The 24,072-nt window shown below is 66.6% G+C and overlaps 1 protein-coding gene and 1 long non-coding RNA gene across 9 annotated transcripts in view; one reads left to right on the top strand and one right to left on the bottom strand.

Moving 5' to 3' along the window:
• The window catches only part of IQSEC1 (IQ motif and Sec7 domain ArfGEF 1), a 98,666-nt gene that overhangs the window by 8,493 nt on the left and 66,101 nt on the right, over window positions 1-24,072 (bottom strand). For all 6 annotated transcript variants that reach the window (XM_065934000.1, XM_065934002.1, XM_065934004.1 and 3 more), the window contains exons 2-12: window positions 21,825-22,119; window positions 17,016-18,244; window positions 11,090-11,251; window positions 9,421-9,543; window positions 8,037-8,203; window positions 5,088-5,227; window positions 4,676-4,705; window positions 3,780-3,905; window positions 2,963-3,062; window positions 1,412-1,573; window positions 1,013-1,189 (exon numbers count right to left, since the gene is read on the bottom strand). In XM_065934000.1, coding sequence (XP_065790072.1) covers window positions 1,013-1,189; window positions 1,412-1,573; window positions 2,963-3,062; window positions 3,780-3,905; window positions 4,676-4,705; window positions 5,088-5,227; window positions 8,037-8,203; window positions 9,421-9,543; window positions 11,090-11,251; window positions 17,016-18,244; window positions 21,825-22,119 — 2,711 coding nt within the window. The remainder of the gene's footprint in view (window positions 1-1,012; window positions 1,190-1,411; window positions 1,574-2,962; window positions 3,063-3,779; window positions 3,906-4,675; window positions 4,706-5,087; window positions 5,228-8,036; window positions 8,204-9,420; window positions 9,544-11,089; window positions 11,252-17,015; window positions 18,245-21,824; window positions 22,120-24,072) is intronic.
• On the top strand, window positions 5,213-7,266 carry LOC136166951 (uncharacterized). 3 transcript variants are annotated; one of them, XR_010663028.1, is made up of 3 exons: window positions 5,213-5,409; window positions 5,941-6,044; window positions 6,274-7,266. It is a non-coding gene; the product is annotated as an uncharacterized lncRNA (long non-coding RNA). The 3 variants fall into 3 exon arrangements; XR_010663029.1 differs by having other exon boundaries at window positions 5,551-6,044; XR_010663030.1 differs by having other exon boundaries at window positions 5,213-5,767.

The following is a 24,072-nucleotide window of genomic DNA, read 5'->3' as shown; positions in this document are numbered from 1 at the left end:
TCTCTCTGGGGGCCCAGAGCCGGCCACGCAGTGATGCCTGAGGCCGCTGGGCTGGGCTGGGCGAGCGCCTGGTGGGAGAGGGGCCGCTGGGCCCCGGGGAAGGGGGAGGACGCTGGTCTCAGCTCGAGAGGGTCTCTCCCCCCAGCAAACCCAGGTCATGTCGGGCTCCCGGGGCCGGGGAGCCAGTCGAAGCTCCTGGGAGCCTACAGCGCTGGGTTGGCCACGTGCCCAGCTGCCTCCACTCCACGCTGACCCAGCCTCTTCCGGGGAGGAGCTGCCTGGCCTGACGCACCTCACTGGGGGACGGAAAGGCTGCCCCCTGTAGCCCATGGCAAACCACCCCCCCCCCCCCCCCGCAACAGCGCCCGCAGGCAAAGCAGGCTGGGGCAGCAGGCTCCCCGCCCCCACCACCACTGAGGTCCAGCGCCCCCCGATGCTCCAGGCACACCCCCGACCCCAGGAGACCCAGGAGACCCGGGCGGCTTGTTTGCGGATTAAGAGGCCAGCAGCAAACCACACACACACAGAGACAAGGAAACGACTTCCGCCAAGGCTTTCTCCCCTGTCGCCTCTGGGCTGGACGGAGGCCCGGGCTTCCCGGGAATGGGGCCTCTGCCAGGAGAGCAGGCCCCGGGACCGTGGGTGACGACGAGGCCCGAGACACGGCACAGTGGTCATCGCCCCCCTGCCCTCGTCAGCGTGAAGCGGGGGGCACGGGCAGCGCAGAGCGACAGGGCCCGGCTCACACTGCGCGAGAGCCGGGCTCAGGAAACGGAAGGGCAAGTAAAAAGCGGGGAGACGGGGTACCCGCCCAGCTGTCCTGCCTGGGGCCTCCGGGCGATGCCCTCCCTGCCTGCTTAGATGCTGCGGTGGGTTGGAGGTGCCCACCCGGACCTGCTCAGTCCGAGGCCCTCCGCCGCGGTGGCCCCCACCCCCCGGCCGATGTAAGCCTACCACACGCAGCGGAGCCCCCTGTGCGCTGGGTGGGGGGCGGTCTGGGTCCGACTCTTACCCGCTTCTGAGAGGTCACGCAGGGAGCTGCTGAGGGCGCTGCGCTTGAGCCCCTCGCCACCGGCGTAGCTGTCGTCCAGGCAGGCCCGGCTCAGCGTCCCGCCACCCGGCTCCTTCTTGAGGCTGGAGCACTGGGACATGCTGGGCCGCACGACGCCCTTCTGCTTCTCCAGCTCCGCTGCAACAGAGCACCCAGGCCGTGAGGGGAGCAGGGCCCTGGCCCAGGGCAGGTGGGGGGCAGGGGGCGGTGGACGGGGGTGGGCAACCACCAGGAGGGCGACGCGGAGGAATGGAGAAATGGGGCCGAGGCTCGGGAGTCATGGCGGCACCGCAGCCTCAGCCAGAGACGGGAGGCAGCGCCCGTGCAGCCCGCCCCCCGGCGGCCACGACCACGACCTACCCTCTATCCTATGCTTCTCCATCTCCTGCACCTCCGCGATGGACTCCCGCAGGTCGTCTGTGAACTTCTTGCGGTCTTGAGGGTTGGGGGCGTTGAAGTTGATCAGCACTTTGATGTCAGCCCCCGGGACGGCGGACGTGAGCCGGATGCCGTTGGGGTAGTCTGCAGGGGACGCGAGAGCGCGGGCCTGTGTGTGGGCGCCCTGCCTGCTCTCGGGCCGGCGTGTCCACAGCGCTCCCCCGGGGAGGACGCGGTGCAGCTCTTGGGGACCACCAGGCAGCCCCCCGCTCCCGACCGGGGTCCCTGTTGCTCCATGTTTGAGCCGGGCTCAGATCTGGCTGAGCGGAGGCAGGGCCTGGCCCTGGTCCTCCCCCCAGGACAGGCCTGCAGCCTGGACCCTGAATGTCAGGGTCCTCGGTCACTCTGCCTGGGACGTGAGGCTGGCCGGGCGTTGAGTCTAGGAGGAGACGGAGGCCGTGTCCCCAGTCACCTGTCCCGTCACCTCGGGCGACGCTGCTCTCTCCTGCCTGGCCTCGGTGCTCCCACCCCCCCACCAGCTCCCTCAGGTGACACTGTGGGCGCCCCCCAGCCGACAGCATCGCCTGCTCCTTCCTGCCCGGGGCCGCCTCCGAGCCGTCGGGGCTGTGGGGTCCTGGCGCCCCCTCCCTCATCAGTGGGAATCGAGCACCCACCACCCGGCATGCGACGGTCCTCGGCCAGGAGGACAATCCCATCACAGCTCAGACCTGCTTCAGGGCCGCGAGCTCCAATGCTTAGAGGCCTGAGCAGGTTTCCTAGAATCGGGATGCGGGCCAGGGGAGACTGAGCAGCTTGGAGAGCCTGTCCACCGCGTGGGGACGCGGGCCTCAGGAGCCCAAACCTAGCTTTCGGGAGAAGCCAAGGACAGCTGAACCCTGCGTGACGATCTCAGAACCAGTCCAATAAAACAGAAGACAAAGTTCAAACCGAGTCTAACCTAAGTGGGCCGGGACTGACCAGGAGCTGCCTGTGTGAGCCTGGGTGCCTGAAAGTGACCGTCTGCCTGAGGACCTGGTCTGGTCGGGCTGTTCCCAGGGGGTCCCTGCCACCTGCACCCCTTCCCCGAGGGGCCTGCTGGACACAACAGTGGATATGGCACCAGGCTCTCCGGGGGAAAGCAAGGCAGGGGTCGCCTTCCAGCCTGGGTGGGGGGCAATGGCCAGAGACGTCAAAGAACCGGGCCACACAGCCGCCAAGGCCAGAGCGCATGGACCCGGGGCCCTGGTGGGAACCTCGGCGGCCCCTCAGGCGCGACCCTCGCCCGACTGCTCAAACCCACACGTCACCAGGGCTGTTTACTGCATGTCTTTCCACCCACATTTTGCTTAAATAAACTCGCTCTGCCCTAGATGTAAAAATCTTATCACCTTCAAGAAGTTAATGGCGAAAGTCAACGTGACGAGCCCCACGTCTGATTATATGAAATGCTCCCTGGTTATTACTCGGAGCCTGCAACCCGCCCTCTGTTGATAAAAGTGGGAACACGAATTCCGGGCGCTGGGACTCACTTACACTGGTTTTCGAAGAGCAGGACCTGCATGCCGTACAAGGAGAAGGACTGCCGGAAGCTGTACGTCACCGAGTTCTTCTTCTTCTGGAAGATCTTGGTGACCTGGGGGCAGCCAGATGCAGAGGCTGAGCCCCAGGCCCGCAGTGCGGAGCACCCCACGCCCTCAGGGTCTTGCAGCCCCCGGGGCCGTGTTCTCCTGTGTGAGGACCCCCTGCCCCGCAGCTCTGAGGCCAGCAGGCTCCCGGGGCAGCGAAGGGCCGGCGGGAGGAGGGACACTCGTGCCCGCGGGCCCCACACAGCACAGCGGAACCCGCTGGGGGCTGAGTCGGACAGCAGAGGACACCAGGCCCAGAGGTCTGCAGTGACTTGCTCAAGGTCAGGGGCTCTTAAAGGACTGGAAGTCGCATGTTTGGACTCCAGACTCAGAGGCCTGACAAGAGTGGGTGGTCCTCCATCGGGCGGGGACAGGGGCCAGGGGTCCCGGGGAAGAAGTGGGCTGCAGGACCATCTTCACCCCCAGGCTGCCTGTTCTGGAGGCAAGAGCTCAACGGTCTCTTGGGGAGCCCCTCTCTGCCGCATCCAGCCCTCCAGTCCTGGGGCTGAGATTCAGGCCAACGGGACGGCACCGCACCTGCCTGCCCCAGGGGGCGGCTCAGCGAGCCGCGAGGCCTCTGCTAGGAGCGTCAGGAAGAGGCTCCCTGGAGGCTGAGGGGCCGGGACAGGCCCGGAGCCGCGGAGGCTGAACGCTCTGTCCTGGAGGAGCCAGCTCGGGCCGCCGGAAGTCTGCGCACCCAGCCCTGCGCCCGTGGGCCCACGTACCACCAGGAGGTCGTTGAATAGGAAGATTTCACGCTGGTGCAGCCCAAGCTTCTGGGGCTTGTTCGGGTCCGGAACCTCGAAGAGCCGGCAGTAGCAGACGAGGCGGCGGTGTGGCAGTGACAACACCTGCGCGGAGGGGCCGCGTCAGCCCGCACCCTGGCCGGGGACGCCCCCGCGCCCGCCGCCCTGCTCCAGGGACACCGTCTTCCGCCGCTCTCAGCGCCGGCTCGCGGGGGGCCCTGGTCCCGGGGAGCCCCCTGAAGCACCCCTCACGTGCAGCCCGAGCCCCCCAGCTCCTAGGCCCTCCGTCTTGAAGGATCTCAGTGCCAACGTCCGAGTCTGGGGGGCCGTGTGGGGACCCGAGCCGGCGGTCGTCACCCCAAGGGGGTGGTCTCCGCGCTCCGCACACACGGCCCAACAGGGCCGAGCTCGGCCACCCGCAGGGACACAGGAGGGAATGCGGGCCCAGCCTGGGCCCTCGGGTGCGGGAGACAGGACGGCGGAGCGCAGGGATGGGGGGCCGGGTCACACAAGTGACAGGGTCCTGGGCCCTGACCTGGCGGCCAGCGGAAGGGACCGGGGAGGCAGACCCGGGCCAGGTGGGCAGGGGGAGGGCGGGAGGCTTCAGTGCCACCCTAAGGCCATCAGTTCAGGCGCAGGGTCCCAGGGCCGGGGGACAAGCTCGACCAGGCCCAGACGAGACACACGGAGACCGTCCGCTTTGGACCGACAGCACAGCCCTCCCTGCGGGGCCGCCGAGATCCGAGGCGGGGAGAATCGTGACAAGCAAACTTCTCATCGCTATGGAGAGCGACTCGTGCAACTAGGGCGGTGGGTCTGGGGGCCGGGAGCTGGGGGCTTGCAGGGCCACGGAGCGGGAAGTGGAGGGCACTCACACAGCCGAGCCCGTGGTGCAGGGATCCGATCTACGGGGGAAACGGTGAACAGACGACAAGAGAGGTTAACGCCCCACACGCGCTCCCGGGGCCTGGTGGAGACCCCGGGGACACCCCTCCCGTGGCACCGCCCCGGCGCCCTGAGCGGGCTCGAGGGGAGCCCAGGGCACCAGGGAGTTACTGCATGATCCCAGCCGCCGGCTCAAACAAGGCCCCAGGTTCTCTTCGGAGGGACCCAGAGGGAAGCGGCTTAGACGGCCCCAAAGGTGATGTAATTCACCAGTCCCAACTGGAGGAACAGGCTCCAGAGGCATCGGGGGCTGGCCTGGGGCTGCAGGGCTGAGGGGCTCCTCGGTGCCTGGGTGGTCCGCCCCCATCCCCGGCCCCTGCGGTGGGCACAGAGACCACCTACCGGCTTCTTGCCCACGATGAGCTTCTCCACCTTCTGCACCTGCGACACGTGGTCCTCGTTGGTCTTCAGCTCCCGCTTCCGGATCCGCTCATAGATCCCGATGAGCATCTCGCGGGGGATGTCCTCCCCGTCATCCACGCCTGGGAGGGGACAGCGGCCGGCTCACCCTGAGGCACCGTGTCTGAACCACGTCCAGGCAGCGGCGCCCCTGCCCGTCTCCCGCTGAGCCACAGGCCTCCCGGCCCACAGCTGCTGGACGGGTCCCGCCCGTGACTCATGTTCTCGGAAGCCCAGCTCCAGCTCCAGGCCAGCTCTGCCCCAGGTTAGCGAGGAGGGGCCTTCCAGCCACGCCCGGGGGGCTCCATAAACACTGCCTCGCTTGATCCCTCTCACAGCGCTGTGGGGCGGGCCCATGTCCTCATCTGGCCCCTTGTCGGCGTGACACCGAGCCTCTCTGGGCCAGGAGCCCTCCCCCATGATACAGGGCCCCCAGAGAACGGCGACCTCTCAGGGACAAGGGCAGCTCAAGCCTCCTCCCTCTCGGACAGCTCATGGGGTCTGAGTGGCTGCTGTCCCATTTCTGGGACTTGAACCCGGGTTGCTCTGATGACACGCTCATGCCTTTTCTGCTACACGGCCCTGGAAGTGGTGCCGGAAAGATCCAGGCCAGCTCAGGAGAGGTGCGCGGCCCACAGGCTCCTGGGGTGGCGTGCGGCAGTGGGACGGCTCAGCCCTCTGGGGGGCCGTCCAGGCCCGCCCGCCCCTGCCCTGATGTCACGGACCCTCAGATGCAGAGAGTGCCTTCGGGGGTCTGGCCCCTGGGACGTGATATGCATCATGGTTCTGCCCACAGATTGCCAGAGAAGGGAACGAACCCGTGTGCCCCATCAGGGAACTGGCCGAGCCGTCCTTGTGGGGATGCCGGGACAGGGAGGACTGTGTGTCCGCAGAATCAAGGTGAGCAGGCGCGGCAAAGGCCCCTAGGTTTATGGCTGGGCCTCAACCCAAGAGCAAGGTGCCAAGTGGAAGGGGCTGAAGCCAACCGCACGCGTCTGCACCGGCTCCCGGGGGACCTCTGGGAGGCACAGCAGGACTCAGAGCCGACGGACGGCCTCCGGGGAGGGAAGGGGCCCTGCGGTGGACCTTCTGCACTTCCCGGGCTTTTTCTAATTGGCTCTTTTTCCAGGACAGTTTCCAGTTCACAGCAAAATTGAGGGGAAGGCACATCCCAGCTCCCCCACAATCAGCAGCCCCATCAGAGCGGTGTGTTCGCTACAACTCGGACATGCCCCAGTCGCCAGAGGCCACAGGTCACGCGCGAGTTCCCGCGGGGTGGTGTCCATCCCGTGGGTCTGGACAAACGTGCAGCGGCGCGTGTTCACCGTGGCATCATCACACGGAGACCGTCCACCGCCCCGAACACGCTCTGGGCTCCTCTCTGCATCCCTGCCCGGCCCCCGCCCCCACCGGTCTCCTGCCTCGCCCCCGCAGGATGCGGTGCAGCTGGAGTCAGACTGCGCGCAGGCTTTGCAGAGGCGCTCCTTTCACTTGGCAATGCTTGTTTAAGGGCCCTCCGCGTCTTTTCCAGACTCGGCAGCTCATTTATTTGCAGCGCTGAACAACAGCCCATGGTCTGGATGGACCAGGGTTCACGCACCCACTGGAGGACAGCTGGGGGCTTCCTGGTTTGGGCAGCTGTGACTCAGGTGTGCACTTCTGTGCAGAGGGGAGTTTCCGACTCATTCGGGTAAATTCCAAGCAGGGTGACTGCTGGGTCATGTGACTCTCTGGTTTCTCAACCACGTGAAGACAGGACCCATCCGAAATGTAAGTTTAAGGAACTTCCCTGGTGGCGCAGTGACCAAGAATCCGTCTGCTCATGCAGGAGACACAGGTTCGATCCCTGGTCCAGGAAGATCCCACATGCTGCCGAGCAGCGAAGCCCGGGTGCCTAGAGCCCGTGAGCTTCCACGGGGGAGGCCACCACGAGAAGGAGCCCGTGCACCCCAGCTAGAGAAAGCCCACGCAGAGCAACAAAGACTCAGCGCAGCCAAAACTGAAATGCATGAAAAAGTAAACGTATGTATATACACATATTTTTAAATTAAAAAATTCAAAGAAAATTATCAGTAAAAGCAAAACACCGCTTGTCAGGTGTCCAGGCTCCTCTCCTGCCTCTCCTTGGAGTCCTGGAGCCGAAGGCTGCTGGCCCTGCTGGGCAGCTGAGTGATTTCAGGGGAAAGGTGTGTCTGCTGTGTGTGTGGTGGGGTGGGGACACCTTCCCCTAAGACGAACGAGCTGGGCATGCGCTTCATGCAGAAGCGCTGGCCTGGCCTCGGGGATCCTGCCTCCTCCGACTCTCACTTGCCGTGTGACCTCGGGCAAGTCCCCTCCCCTCTCTGAAACTTCCCTCGGTGGGAACGGCCCAGGCTCCCAAGACAGAGCCAAGCAGCTTGCTCTCCTGGTTCTGGGGTGCTCGGCCCCCGCCCTGGGAACTAGGGGACACAGCCACCCGTCCCCGTCGTGCTGGGGCGGCGGAGCAAATAGGTGCAGGAACCGCGAGGTCATGGACGCCAGGGCAGCTGGCCGGCAGCTGAGTCCCGGTAGCCTCATCTTCCCCGAGCCTCTGCCCCCGGGCTCGCTTCACAGACAGCAGAGGCCCCGGTTCCATGGCTGAGGCACTAAACCAGAGGAAGAACCGGAGCCCCCGCAGCTCATGGGTCACCGGGAGCACGCAGCTCACAGCGAGCTTTTCCACGGGCCACAGGGAGGCCAGACCGGAGGCTGGGGAGCAGCAGTGCTCAGAGGCCCCGGGCACCCGGCCTGCGGCCCCTCCGCCCTCTGGCCCGGCACCCTGCGGTCGTTGGGAGACCGGAGCTCTCGACCGGCGCTCACGTCAGCCCCGGGACCGGCCACCCCCACCCCACACCGCGAGGCGGGGCGGCTCACCGCGGAGGTTCTTGACAAAGTCCTCCAGCTTCATCTTGCGTTCGGGCTTGACGCTGGGGCTGTACATGTCGGTGTTGAGCAGGATGATGGCGAAGGCCAGGATGAAGATGGTGTCGGGGTTCCGGAACTGCCGCACCACCCCGGGGTTGCAGACACAGTACCGCTGGCTGGGGCGGGGCGGGGGGCGGGGCTTCAGCCGGGGCGGGTCAGCCCACCCCTCACCCACCAGCGGCCGCAAACACCCGAGGCTGGTCGCCCGTCTCAAAGACTCTGGTTCTGCCTCGGGTACACGGCGGGAACCCCCGACCAGCGGAGCTGGCCCTTCCCGTCTGCCCGTCTGCTGGCCAAGTGAGTCAAGTCCCCCCCACCCCCCAGCTGGATGGTGGCTGGCTGCTTGGGGCTGAGGACCACATCCCCGGGCCCCCTGGAGTGCTGGCTGATGGGAGGCTGTGCCCCAAAGGTGGGGTGGGCCCTCCATGCCCTCTGCCCCGCCCGGAGTGGAGATGGACCTGCCCTGGGGACCTCAGGTGACAGGAGCCTAGGGCTGCAGTTCAGAGGGTGGCACCTCCGGGTGGTTTCAGCCGCCTGCTGCTGTGGCACCTTTGCTGTGGCAGTTGAACTAACAGCCTTGCTAACACATAGCCCCCAATATGCCCCCACGCCTTCCCAAAGCCCCCTCCATTGGCGCCCTTGTGGAGGGCTGGGTGGGTAGGGCAGGGATGGAGAAGAGGAACCAGGGGGAGTACCGCAACCTAAGCTCAGAGGCAGCAGTAATCAGAGCTTAGACAATGTGGGCTTCAATTTTCTCTTCCCTGTTAAAGGCTGCCCCTTCCAGGAAGCCCTCCTGGATGGACGTGTCGGAATGCCCCCCTACCAGGGTCTGGGGTCTCTTCTGTGTGAGACCTTCTCTTCTGCGGCCTCACCACCCCTGCAGAGACCAGGGGGCTGGGCCTCCCACGGCAGCATGCACAGGCCCGGTGTGAAGGAGGGCTGCAGGGACTCGCTCACAGGCTCCCTGGGGTGCCAGGCGCTGGGCTAAACATGCCCACACATCCCGAGTGGTTCACCCACCCAATCACTCCAGGGTGGGCGCCATCATCCTCCCCCTCTGCTGGTGAGGACTGAAGCACAGATTAAGTAACCAGCGCAAGGTCACACAGCTGGCATGGGGCGCAGGTGTCAGAACCAGGCTCTCTGTGTCTCTGAGCGTCCGCCCTGTGACGACGCTGACGGATTCGGGAGCCAGCGTCCGAGGCCCAGGCTCCAGCACTGGGTCGCATGGTGCCTGGCACCCAGGAGGGGCCCCCTGACTCTGAAGGGGGATTCTGCCCTCGGGGCCCTGGCCTCTGAGACGGGACCCCTTCCCCGCCGGCCCGGCCCGCACCTGAAGGCCTCGATCAGCCGCTCCACCTTCTGGGCCTCACCCTGCACCCGGATGTGCGCCTGGAACTTCCTCAGGGCCTCGTCCAGCTCCATGGCAGAGAAGTCCATCTCGTCCACCACGCAGCTGCAACGAGAGCCCACGGCCGGTCAGCGCCCCTGCCCCCTCCCGCCAGGGGCGAGGCCTCAGAGCAAGGAGGCCTGGAGGGAGGATCTCCCAGGCCCTTCCGAGGGGCGTCCGGGGGTGTGGTGCCGTTTCTACCCGCTGACCTGCAAGGAGGGCAGAGCCAGGGAGCCCGCGGGGGCCAGGGAACTCTGGCCACGGCCCCGCCCCCAGGCTGACTGGGCCCCTGAGCAGAGAAGGTGGGTCTGCACCGGGGACCCTCCAGCGACCACCTGGTGCGGCTGCAGAGGTCCCGGTATCCACTCCCAGGGACCCCGTGCACTGGGGCGATGCTCCGAGCATGCTCGGCCAGTGGGGCAAGGAGGGGGTGGGACCCCATGGGACGGTCTGCTGACCAGCGTTGGAGAAGGATGCCTGCGGGGGGCGGGGGGTGGGGGGTCTTGCTACTTCCTGAGGCCGCCACTATTTTCTGATCTAAGGAGAACAATGTCCGGATTTCCTATGGACCAGCAGTGGCTTGAGGCGTGGGGGGTGGGGGGTGGGCCAAGGGCCGGCTGCAGGCCAGGGCCTGGGCTGGACGGTCGTCTTGGGCCCCATTCACGGAGGAGCGAATTAGCGCTCCTTGGACGGGTCCTCCCTGGTTTCAAAGGGGAGGGGACACCAGCCACACGATGGGGGGTGATGGGCAGAGCGGAGGGGCTGTGGGGGGGAGAGTCAGGGCGCAGGCTGCCTCTCCAGGGTGTCGACGTGTGACCGAGTGCAAAGCTGCGTGTGTACATGGGTGTGTGTGCCCGTGGGGGCACCCGGGCCGAACCCCCTTCCCCAGAGCCTGGGTCTGCTCACCTGTGAAACAGGCCTCCCCCCGGGGCGCCAGAGCGGCGTGTGCACGTGGCCAGCCCGCCCGGCCACCGTTACCAGGGTCGTTTCTCCCCTGCTCTGACCCTGTGCCTGGCCCACCGGCCAGCTCGTCCACCCCGTGTAGGGCCTGGGTGCCCACAGCAGGCCTGCAGCCGTGTCCCAGGTCACGGCCAAGGGCGCGCGCTGAGTCACCTACTGCTGGTTCTGGCTCCTCATCTGTGGAGGGGGCTGTGGACCCCGACACCCCGTGTGGGTGAAGTGAGGACAGGGCCTGCACACAGCGCCCGCCCAGTGACCACAGGCCCCAGACACGGAGCCCTTCCTCTCAGGACAGACTGGGGGAGGGTCGGGGGTGCAGGCAAGCCTTCTCAAAGCTGCCAGCGGTTCCCAGGGGCTGGAAACCCCTTCTTCTGCAGGGTCTGGGACCGCCAGCCTGGTGGACCATCACCCCATCTCCTGGCAGGAGAGGGAGGAGGATGGGGCCCGAGTTGGGCCGGCTGCCCTCGCTGCACCGCAGGACGTCAGCACTGAGGCCACGGGACCAGGGTTGGGGCTGGCCCTGCTGGACGGGGCTGGAGGTGCCTGGGATCTGTGTGCATCTGGGGGAGAGGTGGTGGGACCCCCGCCCCACTGGAGGTGCCTGGGGCCCCGTGCCCATCGGGGGAGAGGTTGGGAGAGGCAGGCCACTCACTCGAGCACATCGCGGTTGAACTGCTTCTGCCGGTTGCCCAGGAACTCGCCGATCATCTGCCGGCTCAGGCCCTTGCGCTGCAGCAGGAAGTGGGCCACCCCCACCGGCGTGTCAGGCACGAAGCCGCGCTCGATGAGGTACTGGACGCCCTTCTCGGGCTTCCTGGGGGACGAGAGACAGGCTCAGCTGGGCGCGCCCGCCCCCGCGGCACCCGGTCCTGTCCCATCCTGAGTCCACCACCCGGGGCACCTGGGACCGTCCAGGCCCCACGCCCAGCCTGGGCCAGCGAGGGGCATGCACAGAGCGGCCCCGCCCAGCACACGCTGACCACCCGAGGACAGGCTGGACGGCCGGCACCCCGAGGACCCCCCACGTCGGCTCAGCCCCCACGCTGCCCTCCGCTGCCCAGGCACCTGACAGCTGCGTGGCCTCTCAGAGCCGGGACCACCCTTGCGGGACGGGTGTGTTAACACGGGCGGGCGCCTGGAACGTGGTGCACAGTAGGTAAGAACCTGGAGGTTTAGGACAAACCTCCACAACACCAGAGGACACGGAGGCCCAGAGCTGGCTCCCGCTGCGGCGGGAGGCCCGGGAAGGGGCTGAGCGTCCACTCGCCCTGGGACCCGGGGGCCTCTGGGTACCGGGCAGTGAGCCAGCAGGCCGCTCCCTCGGCCTGGACCTCGGGGCCTGGTGCTAGCTTGGCTGACCTCACGGGAAGGCGCCCATGATCAGAAGAAACAGGGCGGGGAAGCAGGAGCCTTGGACGGGCCTGGAGCCCCTGCGGGGCACTCTGGGGGCATGGCGGTCAGAGCCGGGGCTCCCTGCGGCCGCGAGCTGATGGCAGACCCTGCAGACCTCGTGTTGCTATGTGTGGGCCGGCCTCCGGCTGTGAGGGGACCCTGCTATCAGCCTTGCGCCCGAGCTTGGCAGAGAGTGACCCGCGGGGCCGCTGCGTCCTGGCGCAGAGGGGTGGCCCAGGGTCCCCATTCCCGCCTGGCCACAGGTACTGACGCGTGGACGGCTGATACCGCCTCACTGCCGCCCCCCTGGCCCCCGCCCCCAGGGGAGCCCACGGTCTTGTAACACCCTCACAACGTTAACAAAGCAAGTCCAGCCGGTCGCCAACGTTTAGAAATCAGGAGCTTGGAGAGAGAACCTGGGTTTCCGAGATGGCCTGGCATCCTTGGGCTCATATTCTGTGTGGCAACGGCGGGAGGGCAGGCCCGGGCTCCCCTACCTGGGTGCCCCCACCCTCCCCCGGGGCCTGCCTGGCCCCTGACGCCCTGGCGCGTGCCCCGGTCCGGCCCAGCCTCCTGCTGCTGCCCTGGGGCATCCTGAGCTCCCCTCTCTGCCCTGGTTGCTTCTCCCCGTGTTCACACGCCAAGGTCACCCAGCATCGTGGCTGCTGGGTTCCCCCCCCCGAATCAGGAGCTCGGAGCTCTGTGCAATGGGGACGCCCCTAGTTTAAGTGAGGCGTGCCAGCTCTGTCAGGCAGCGCTCCGGACGGTGGGGCTGGACCGGGCCGGCCCTGCGCCCAGCGTGACCGCTGCTGCCCCCTGTCTGGGTGTCAGGCGAGGGCGGAAGGGGCTTCTACAAGGGAGGCAGAGTGACCAGAGGGGTGGGGGAGCCTCCTCGTGGGGGCGACAGCGAATGCAGAGGCTCTGCGGTGGGCGTGGGTTCTGCAGGATCCCAGGGCGTGAGGCTTCTCTGGGGCTCAGAGTAGGGTCTAGGGAGGAGGCTGGGGTCGGTAGGCAGCCCTTGGGGTTGTCTGTCCCCCACCTGGAGTAGGGATGAGAGGCCCGGCATGCTCTGAACAGGACAGGCGTGCACCCTGGGGGCCCTCTGCCCGCCCTGGGGGTTCCAGCTAGGAGCCCCTGGCAGTCGGGCGGGAGTGGGGGTGACTCGGGCAGCTTAGGACACGGATTGGGGGAAGCAATGATGGCGTTCACACTGGTGAAGCCGCGGGTGAGCCAGAGGGCTCTGGCTCTCGGCCTGAGCGGAGGTGAGAGCAGGCGCGTCCACTGGGCAGCTGTCAGAAGACGCTGCGGGGCAGGAACCCGGACTGAGCAGACTGGGGCAGAGACCAGGAGCTCCCAGCAACCGAGAGGACGGGGGCTGCAGCCGGAGGTCAGGCAGGGGGGTCTCCTGGCCCAGGCGGCACATGACTGGCGAGTGAAGGCTCCCTGACCCCGAGGAGCCAGCAGTGGACACTGCTCCTGGGTCCCCGGCCAGCGGGACGCCGCTGGCTCTCAGCTGCCCCAGGCGTGCTCCCGAGCGCCCTGCCCCTCACGGGGCTCGGCGCTGACTGAAGGAGGAGCCCACACGCCCGGGCCCCGGGGCTGGAGGCACATCTGGACGCCAGGCAGACGGTGCAGCCCCGGAGGCGACCCTCCCGGCCAGCCGGCCTCCCTGTCTCAGGTTTCTCTCGTTTCCTCCCCCGCTCGGCTGCTCGGGACTGGTCACTCGGACTCCAGGCGACCCCGGTGTGGGGGTCCAGGCTGTGCAGGCTGCCTGGGGCGAGGTGGGGGTTGGGGCCTGGGGGAGGGAGAGCTGCAGGGAGAACGTGGCGGGGCGGGGGGCGTCGAGGCGGGGGCCGGGCCAGAAGGCAAGGACTGCGGTGCCAAGGCCAGGCCTCCCGGGGCGGGGGCGTCCTCGGGCAGGGCCCACCAGGACCTCTGCACTCCGCTGCCCTCCTGCTGGCGGCTCCAGGGCCTGCCCGGGGCACCTGGCCCCGCACAAGGTCGGACCACCAGCCCTCTCAGGGCCCGGGGAGGCTCAGGGCAGGCAGCTGGTGGCCACAAAGCTGGGGCCTGGCGGCCATGCACCCCCTCTGCCCCGCCGACCCCCAACAGCAGGTTCTGCAGCCCTGGGCTCGTCCTGGGACGTGGCCACCGAGCCCCTGCATTGGGCCCAGCCAGGGCAGCTGGACAGACTGTGATCACCGGCAATCTGAACCAACACACGCCCTGCGGCCTGGCCTCACCTCTGCCCCTCGACGTGTAACAGGCTGAGGCCCCCCAGTCGCAAGGGGCTGCCATGGAAAGTCCACCAGGGGTTTCCACAGTCCTAACGAGCTGCTTCCACAATCGGTGTGGGAGAGCAACTGCCCACAAGAGCCAGGACCGCTGTTTAAAAGGACAAAAGAGGGGCTTCTGGCCTGAGAGAGCACGTAAAACTAACGCCTGATGTGGGCAGAGGAACAGACAGAGCCCCTGACCACGGGTGTGGAGGGAGCTTCACGAGGATCTTCTGTTCTGTTCACGGACGCAGCCAGGCCCCCAGCCCAGCGCTGGGCCTGCAGGAGGTATTCCAGAGTGTCTGCCAAGGAAGCGGCAGGATCCCAGCACAGACCCTGCTCACGGAGGAATCAGGCGGGACTTCAAGTCAACAGAGAAAGGACAGACTCTTCAATAAACTGTCTGCGAATGACCAGCTAACTTCCACCAAATAATAAAAGCTACACTCCTCACCGGATACCATTCTCCAAACCAAACACCAGGCGGATGTACTAAAGGATATAGAACAAAACCACGGCAGTCCTGAGGAAAATGCTTTCACCCTATATGATGACCTGGGGTGGGGTCTCTCAAAAGAGAACACAGAAAGGCGAAGCAGCAGACAAAGAGAACGCTGATAAACGGACCACATACGTAGACAGACAGGGAGTCGTGTTGTATGCCGGAAGCTAGCTTACGTGCCAAGTACATCTCAGGAAGAGAAAATCTAAAAAAGAATTAGTGACTTCTGTTAAACCAACAAAGCATTAACAAAGTTAAAAGATGTATAATTAAAACCCGCTGAACTGGACACTTTATAAGGACAGATCTTAACAGTACAAGGATTCTACTTCACAAGTTTTAAGAAAAGGCAGCTAATGACAGGAAAACATTCTGTAATTACAAAGGATCAGAAGCCACAACATATAAAGAACCACTAGGAAATCGAACCAACCTAGACAGCATATCAAAAAGCAGAGACATTACTTTGCCATAAAGGTCCGTCTAGTCAAGGTTATGGTTTTCCCAGTGGTCATGTATGGATGTGAGAGTTGGACTACAAAGAAAGCTGAGCACTGAAGAATCGATGCTTTTGAACTGTGGTGTTGGAGAAGACTCTTGAGAGTCCCTTGGACTGCAAGGAGATCCAACCAGTCCATCCTAAAGGAGATCAGTCCTGGGTGTTCATTGGAAGGACTGATGCTGAAGCTGAAATTCCAATACTTTGGCCACCTGATGCAGAGAGCTGACTCATTTGAAAGATCGTGAAGCTGGGAAAGATTGAAGGCAGGAGAAGAAGGGGACGACAGAGGATGAGATGGTTGGATGGCATCACCGACTCAATAGACATGAGTTTGAGTAAACTCGGGGAGTTGGTGATGGACAGGGAGGCCTGGCGTGCTGCAGTCTGTGGGGTCACAAAGAGTCGGACATGACTAAACGACTGAACTAAACTGAAATGAACTGAGGAAATCAAAAAGAAAAATAGCACAAAAATAAACAAAAAATAGAAACAGGCATTGTGTAGAACGAAATACCAAAACGGCCAAGAGACACGAATACGGATGCTCCACCTTAGAAGGAGACAGGCAGATCGAAAGTGAAACGAGAGATACTATCTCTACACTTGGACTGGAGACAGGGCTGAGTGCCGTCCAGGGTGTGGGGAAACGGGTCCCCATGTCCAGCTGCAGGCTCCACTTCAACGAACAGCCCCTGGGCGCCCGGGGCTCGGCCACCAGCAGCAAACTGCGTGGCAGCGTCAGAGCAGGACAGTGTGCGCGGCCCGCGCCCAGGGGACGTCCGCAGGGGCCAGGACGGCAGGGAGGCACGGGCCAGAGTCTGTGTGCCCGCGCTCTCCGAGCCCCTTCCACGCAGGCTCATCTCCAGCTCACACCCCATGACTCGCACAGACGAGGCCGCTGCGACAGAGGTCGCACCCATGGGGGACACGCAGGAAGGAAGGGTGAGGACCAGACCCACGGTGTGGGGGGCGGCTCATGCGTGGCCTGTGGCAGAGGGCTAGCAGTGCCAGGAGGAGTCCAGGGACCAAGGTGCTTGGGCCAGGCAGGCAGCTCTTCCGGCCTCTGCCTGTCCGCCCGGCCGGGACTCCCGGGTCAGTACACGACGCCTGCTGGGGACAAGGGGAGCTCGGGGCCCCCCAGGTCATCCTAGCTTCCCGCAGGAGGGTCCAAGACGCCCCGGGACCGGCGGGGCCCACAGCAGGTGGGTGGGCTCCTGGGACAGAGTGCAGGACGGCCTCCCTGCTCACACAGCATTCCGGCCATGGCTTGGGGGCAGACGGAGCCTCAAGGGCTCCCCAGGTGCCCACGATGGCTCTGGGGACGCACGGTCCTCAGCAGATCGAGGGCCACGGATGCCCCCCTGCCCCCAGGGGCTCAGGTGTGACCCACGGTTCCCCATAGCTGCCCTTCGGGATAGGCCTCTCTGCGTGCCCCAGCTGGGCAGGGCGTGACCCCAAGTCCCCCCACTGCCGTCTGGAAGAGGAGGTGGGGGGCCCACAGTGCAGCAACCATCAGGCAGGCTGGCCACATCCCCTCCACGTGCCCCCTCCCCGGAGGAGCCAGCACCAGGCCGGCGTCCAGCAACACCAAATCCAGAGAGGAGAGGCCCGAGGTTTAGCAGCCAGAGCTGCCAGCGTCCCCTCCGAGGGAGGGCTATTTTCAGCCTCGCTAAGAATAGTCTGTATTAAACACCAGTCTCCCGCCCTCGACCTGCTCTCTCTCCAGAGCCCCGCACGGCGGCCACGCCACAGACCCAACGCCCCGCGGGGTGTCAGGCCTGCCTGGGTCCTCCTCCCTGAGCAGCCCGGGTGGACGCAGACCCGGCCCTGCTCAAAGAGCCCCGGGGCCCGACGACCCCCTTGCCCCACTGCGCCAGGCCGGGCGGCAGTGGTTGGGGGCACTCACTTGTTGAAGAGGTTGAGGCCGATGCGGTAGTGCCGCTTGCGGATGACGTCGTTGCTGAATGCGGGCGAGTCCCAGCTGTTGCGGGTCTCCTTGTGGTAGGTCTGCTTGCTGAGCGTCTGCTCACGCAGGCTGTCGCGTGACGAGGACTCCGAGCTGCAGTTGATGGTGTCGTTGGAGTTGGACGTGCTGTTGAGGCTGTCGTTGTCGCCGTCGGAGTAGTCCGACTCGGACTTGCTCTGCCGGTTGGCTGAGCCGTTGATGGCCAGGTGGGCGTCCAGGGGCCGCGGCGGCCGGGCCCGCGGCTCTGGCTCCTCCCGGGGGAGGCCCCTGGGGGGACCGTGGGGGCCGTGCTTGGGGCTGCCCTGTGGCCCGCCCAGGCTGCGCTCATAGGCGCCCTGCCTCTTGAGCGAGCTGCGGTCCGAGCGGTCGCTGAGGTCGGCGGAGCTGTCGCTGGGCGGCTCGATGGTGAGCAGCGGCAGGTGCTCCATGCGCGCCCGCGGCTCCAGCGACGGCGTGCTCCGGCAGCTGGTGTCCGTGTCCGCCTTGTCGTCCTTGTGGGCCAGCGCCCAGTAGTCCTGGGCAGCGGCTCCGGCCCGCAGCCTCAGGTCCGACTCGCCGCTGGACGGCCGGCACCCGGCCTGCGCCGCAGGCAGTGGCGGCGACAGCTCATCCTCGTCGATGTACAGGGTGACGTCGCTGTAGGAGGCAGTCATCTCGTCCAGCCGGCGCTGCTCCGCGCCATGCAGGCCCGATGAGGGCTCGGCGGCGGGCGTGGGCGCCCCCTCCACGGCATGCAGGCTGCGACAGTTGAGCGCGTCGTCGATGGACTCGGCCAGCGACTTCACCTGCCGCGAGAAGGCGTCCTCCAGCTCCGTGATGGCGTCCGTGAAGTCGCCGGTGGGCGCGGGGGCCTGCAGGGCAGGTGGGGGCGGCGGGCCCAGGTCCCCACACTCAGCCGGCCCCAGGGAGCCCAGCGGGGTGTCCCCGTCGGTCACCGAGACCTGCTTGCCCTCGAAGAAGGAGCTGTGCGCCTTCTCGGGCCCCTCGAAGGACAGCTGCACCCGCATGTTGGACAGCACGATGCGGCGGGACAGACGCTTCTCAGACATGGAGCTGCGCAGCCGCTCGAAGTTCTTGTTCATCTGGTACTGGCGGAAGGCCGTCTGGATGGTGCGGGCCGCATGGCGGGTCACGAGGCGGCCCCCATACTTCCGTTCTAGCATCTCCACCTGCGGGGGAGGGAGAGGAGCGTGAGGATGGCCCGGCCCGGAGGGCAGACCATGCCCACGCGGCCCCTAGACCCAGGAACCTGCTGGGGTTGTGCCCACAGGGCTCCTCGACCCAGGAACCTTCCGGGCGCCGTGCCAATGCAGCTCCTAGATCCAGGGAGACAAAGGGGCGGTGAGCTGCAGTTACAGCAGGTGGTCCCTGCAGGACTTCTCAGAGCCTTTCAAGAGTGGCGGTTTCCCAGACCTCTCTGTCCGCAGCAGCCTTTGCCCTGGCGCGCCAGGGCCGGGCAGTTTAATGACACTTAGAGCTGCTGCAGGCCGTCCCCCGGGAGACAAGGAGACCGTGGCGGGGGCTGGCTGGGAGAGCAGCCCGAGACCCGAGCCGGCCCTAAGCACCGAGCGCCGGTCGCAGGCCTGGGCCCTCGTCCGCAGACTGACTCTGAAAGTCTGGACCCGCAGCCCCTCCAGTCAGTCAGACCTGCCTCACGGGCCAGCGGCAGGCACAGGCGAGACAGGCCCTCAGCACGGGGCGGAGGAGGCGCAGGACCCTCCACTGCACTCCTGGGAGGGGCGGACAGCTTGTGGGGGCCCCACACCCCCTCCTGTACAGACGGGGAAGCTGAGCCTCAGAGAAGAGACCCTACACACCCCTGCAGGCCTGCAGACCCCAGGGCGCCCTCTGGGAGAAGGATGGCGGGCCCAGCCCATAGGCAGGCAGGGCGGTGGGACTCTCCCGCAAGGCGTGTGGGCCTCCGAGCCTGCCGGCCCCAGGACCGAGGACGGCCCGAGGGCTGCTCCCCACGCCTCCCTCCAGGGTGAGGCCAGAGCCTGCTTTCCAGAAGCAGAGAAGACCTGGGATGAGGAGCAGGCTGGCCCACCAAGCCCCTGACGTCAGGGGAAAGGCCCCAGGTCCTCGGGAGGAGGTGCTCACACCCCAGGCGCACAGCGCCCCGGTCCCCTTGGTGGGGACAGCACGGCCGTGCCCTCGAGAGGCGGGGTCTGTGCAGAACAGACGGGGCACCGACCAAGGGCACAAAACCAGGCAGATGCTGCAGGAACCAGGCTGCAGCCACGAGGAGGCGACAGCTGCCTGGAGCCGCCCGGGGACGGGCAGGGCGGGAGGGCTCAGAGCCTCACTGGGGGTGCGTGTGGGCCCCCGTTGCCCTGAGGGACGCCAGCTCCCCCAGACGCGGACGTGCCAGCCCTCCAGAAAGGGGGGGCAGCATAGCGGCCCCTCTCAGGAGAGAAGTTGGGGGCGGAGGGGCGGGACGAGGATCAAACCGAGTCTCAGCCTGGCGGGGCCTGGAGGCAGCCAGGGCGGGTCTGTTTTCTCTAGCCTGGAGTTACTGAACGGAGTCCAAAGGGATGACCTCACTTCCACATCTGTGAGCGGTGTCTCTGTTTCCTGGGTTTGGAGCATAGCTCCAAGAGCCCTCAGGGCCGACGGCTGGGCTCCCAGAAGCCCTCTTCCCTCCACCCCCCGAGACCCGGGTTCTGGGTCCCTCGGGTCTGCTCGGCGGGGGGTGGGGGCCCCTCCTGTTCCGCTGACTCTAGACCTTGCAAACCCAGCAGCGACGCTCTTGGCCTGAGTCAGCCCCCCGGGTCGGGGCAGGAGCAGAAGGGGCCTTAGGGGGCAGGCGTGGGCTCTGCGCTGCTCCTCAAAGCCCTCCGGCCTTCCTACCGGCCTCCCACGGGGACACACTGACCCAGGCCCGTGCTCACTCAGCCCCCCGGGGTCATTCCCCTTGTAGGCCAGAGCTGACCCAAGGCCCCGTCTGGATGCTGACTGGAGGCGCAGGGAAGGAACCCAAGCCGTCTGCGCTCGCCTAACGGGTGTCACCCGCCCCCGACCCTGCGGCCAGCCTGCAGTCGGGCCCCAGAAGCTGCCCGCCGTGCAGGGGGCAGAGGCTCTGAGTCAAGACAGGACAAGGAGCCCCGAGGCTGGGCCTCCCACGCAGGGGAGCCACCACCTTGGGCACTCAGGCCCCCTCACTGACGGGGAACCACAGGAGACATGGTGGCCAGGGGCCAGCGGCCACTGCAAGGCCGTGCACTGGGCTCCTGCCACTAAAACCGGCTCTGTGCCCTCCAGGCTCTAAGCCCTCACGGAACCAGGCACCATCACCCTGCACCCCCGTTTCTATTTTCCCTGCGACTGCCAGGAGGCTCCACAGGGAGGTGCACGCTCGGTGGCCCTCAGCGTCACCCCTCTGGCCCTACCTCGTCCTGGCCGCCCTTTCCGGCAAGCTCGCCCGCCTCTGGCTTTTGCACCTGCTGTCAGCTTCTCTTGGAAGGCCTCAGCCTCGGTTACCTGGCTCCAAGGGGCCTTGGCAAGGTTCCCCCTATCCCAGCCAAGCCGCCTCCTCCCACAGGCACCCGGCCTCCCTCCCCTTCCTTCCTTCTTGGGGTTCGTATCATCCCTGGTCTACAATCAACCTGTGTCATCACAGCTAACCTGTCTCCTGGACCACAGCGTCCACCCAAGGGTTGTGGCCACACCCCAGCCCCCGGTGACAACCCCAGCGACCAGCATGGGGTCTGGCATTCAGCTGGCACTGGGCTAACATGCGAGGGAAAAAACGAACAGCTGTGGTCACGCTAAGGCCATGAGAGGCTTATTATTACCTCCACTGGCCTCCGTTTAACCTTTCTCTCTTCTATTTTAATGGCCTTGCTATAGACATCTGTTGCTGTAAACTGTCCTGATCCACTTTGGATCTGGGTGCAGCTGAAAAACGGAACAGAGGCTCCTGTTGTGGGCCTGACCACAGGGCCAAACGCCATGGGGCCGGGGGTCCAGGAGGCCAAGCAGGCAGGCCAGGCACGCCCCTCGCTGTGCACACAGATGCCGACCCCGTGGGGGGTCTGGGCCAAGACCCTGGGGGGGAGGCGCGGCCTGTAAGGAGACAGTGTCCCCCCAGAACACGGAACTGCAAACCAAGGGGTGGGATGAGCGGCCTGGCCTTCCTGCTGTTCAGAGGGCGAGCTGCTTCTGTTGTGAACTGACCTCCCCCTCCCCCAGGGGCCCCTCCTGCAGACCTCCAAGTGTCCAGGCCTCTCCTGGACCCCGGAACCTCAGGGGCCAGCACCGTGTGCAGCCTGTGCGCAGGGGGAGTCAGGCCCCGACGCGCAGCAACGCCCCGGGGCGGGGTGGCGGAGTAGGAAGTGGGCAGAGGTCAAGGCCAGACAGAACACCCCACGTCTGCCCGTTCCCTCCGCTTCCTCTGGGAGTCGGGAGGAGGCCGCAAGGGCAGGGGGCCAAGGCCGAGGAGGCTTGAATGCTCCGGGCGGATCCCCGCCCCGCCCTGCTGGCCCCGCCCCGCCCCACTCCACCCCGCCCCGCCCCCGCGCGCCCGCGGCTCACCTGCTCGTCCCGCCCCGCCCCTCGCCCCACCCCGCCCCGCCCCTCGCCCCACCCCGCCCCGCCCCACTCCACCCCACCCCGCCCTGCCCCGCCCCGCCTCGCCCTGCTCGCCCCGCCCCACTCCACCCGTTCACCCCGCCCCACCCCGCTCGCCCCGCCCCTCACCCCGCCCCACTCCACCCCACCCCGCCCTGCCCCGCCGCGCCCGCGGCTCACCTGCTTGTCCTGCAGGTCTGAGGAAAGCTCATAGCTCTCGGAGAGGGACCGCGAGCGCTTGATGGCCTCCTCCTCGGCCTGCTTGCGCAGGATGGACGTCGAGTGCTGCAGCCGGGGCCTCCGCGCGCGCTGCTGCTGCCCGGGCGGCCCCGCGTAGAGCCCATAGGCGCCGCCCGGCGCGTGCTCGTAGGGCTCCGGGCTCAGGCCCGAGCCGGGCACCAAGGGCCCCTGGTGGTAGGCGGAGGGGCTGTCCAGCGACGTGCCGGTCTCGCTGCTGGGGGCCTCGCCCTCAACGCTGCGGAGAGAGCACAGGCCGGGGGTGAGGGGGGACCGCAGCCCTGGGCCCCGCAGGCAGGCGTCCCGCCCACACCCCGCCCTCCCCTGGGTGGACCCCCGAGGCCCACAGCCACCCGCTGCTCCGTGTCCCTAAGACTCCCCTTCCGTCGCAGAGGCCCTGCTTTTGCTGGACAGAGCCCCCCACCCCCACCCCCGCCTCCCAACAGCCGACACCCCGCCCTGACGGGCCTACTCCCCTTCCGCCGACCCCCACGATGGGCCCCCACGGAGCAGGCTGTGCCCGGGGACGCTCACTGACGGCTCGCGGGTCCCACCCCCTCGCTCCCGCGCTCCCACTGCCAGGATTAAGTCCTCTGTTTCCTTTTTGAACAGAGTGACTTCCCGCTGCATGCCTGCGCGGGGCGTCTGTGATGGGCTGAGCTTGTCCCTCCCCACCAACATCTGCAAGCTCCAAGCCCTAACCGCTCAGAGCGTGTATCTGGAGATAGGCTTTGAGGACAGTGATGGAGGTAAAGCGAGGTCACGGGGGCCTGATCCAAGATTAGGGCACACACACACACAGGGCTGCCCTGCCCCCAGCTCTCAGCATCGCGCTCGTGAACCACGGGGAAGAAAGTGCTGAAGCCGCCCGCCCTGTCTGTGCTGCTGGTGACCACTGGCCTGGAGGCGGACACGGAGCGTCTTCTCGAACTCTTAAAGCCAGTCTGTGAGGACAGAGTCTTCACTCCGTCTCTGGGAGAGCAGACTGACACCCGCGCAGTGCCAGCTCTGCCCGAGGTCACGCAGGTAGAGCGTGCATTGGATCGGGATTAGAGGCCAGGACGGGGGGCTCCCCCACCCCACTGCCCTGGTCCCCGGGCCTGTGCGCACCCCTCAACTTTCCAAGTGCCCGGTGAGGGCCCAGAGTGGGGGTGGTTACTCACCCCACACTCACCGAGGTTCCGGGGCCTTCCGGCAGCCTCTCCAGCGATGCCGGCCACTCCCGGCCCGCAGGGCATCCTAGGATCCCTGGGGCCGGCCTGGTGGTCCCTCGGGAAGGGCACAGAGCCCCATGGGCTGTGGGTGGTCCTTCCTCCAGGGTCCCATCTTCGCAGCAATGCAGGCAGCAGCCTGTGCCCGGCCACCCGCCCAGCTCTGCCCTGCGTGGTCCCAGGCCCTAGGCGGGGCCCTGCTGCCCGGCATGGAACGTGAGGCCATTGGCTGCCTCCCGGGGGAGGGGCCAGCGCGGCCTGTGACCCGGGCGCCTCTCCCGCCTGCTGCCAAGCCAGCACGTGCTGTCCGGCCATCTAAGAATAGCGCCAGCCTTCCACTCTGGCTCGCGGGGATGTTCGGTGGGTTTCCTACGGCAAAGCCTGCAGCCCAGCAGTGGAGGGTGATGAGGGTCATCTCCCGGGGAAGAGCCTTGGGTGCCAGCCCCGATGTGGCCGTGAGTCAGAGGCTCTTGCTCGCCCAAGGCCTGGCCACAGGCCCAGCGCCCCTGCTGCCCGGCAGCCACGGGCAGCAGCTTCTCGGGGCCTCGTGGGCCCGTGTGGGGTGGGGGCCGGGGGCGCCCCGAGACAGCCCTGGTCGGACGGCGGGAGGGGCAGGGGCAGAAGCCTGGGGGGCTTCTGGGGGGCAGAAGCCAGGCGATGGGTTCCCTGAGCGCACGTGGCTGACGGCAGACTCCACCTGCCCCCCTCCCAGAGACCCCAGGACCGCTCCCCACGCGTCCCCACTGGACACCCTTCCATCAGGGCCACTCTGTCTCCCACGAAGAGGGTTAGCGGCAAATGTAACCATGTCCTCGCAGCGAAGCAGCCAGGGCTCAGCTCGCCAGGATTTTGAATAGTCCCTGAGCCCCGAGGCTGCAGAAGCCACGGAGGTGGCGGGCAGGGGCTGTGCAGGGCCGGGCGGGAAGGCCCTTTTCTCACAGCTGGCTCCTGCTGGGGGCAGGGGCTGGGACACCCCGCTG

This window comes from Muntiacus reevesi, chromosome 4, assembly GCF_963930625.1.
Source record: "Muntiacus reevesi chromosome 4, mMunRee1.1, whole genome shotgun sequence".
Classification (NCBI taxonomy): domain Eukaryota; kingdom Metazoa; phylum Chordata; class Mammalia; order Artiodactyla; family Cervidae; genus Muntiacus; species Muntiacus reevesi.
The sequence above is the reverse complement of the archived record's forward strand: the minus strand, read 5'-3'. Positions and strand labels throughout refer to the sequence as shown.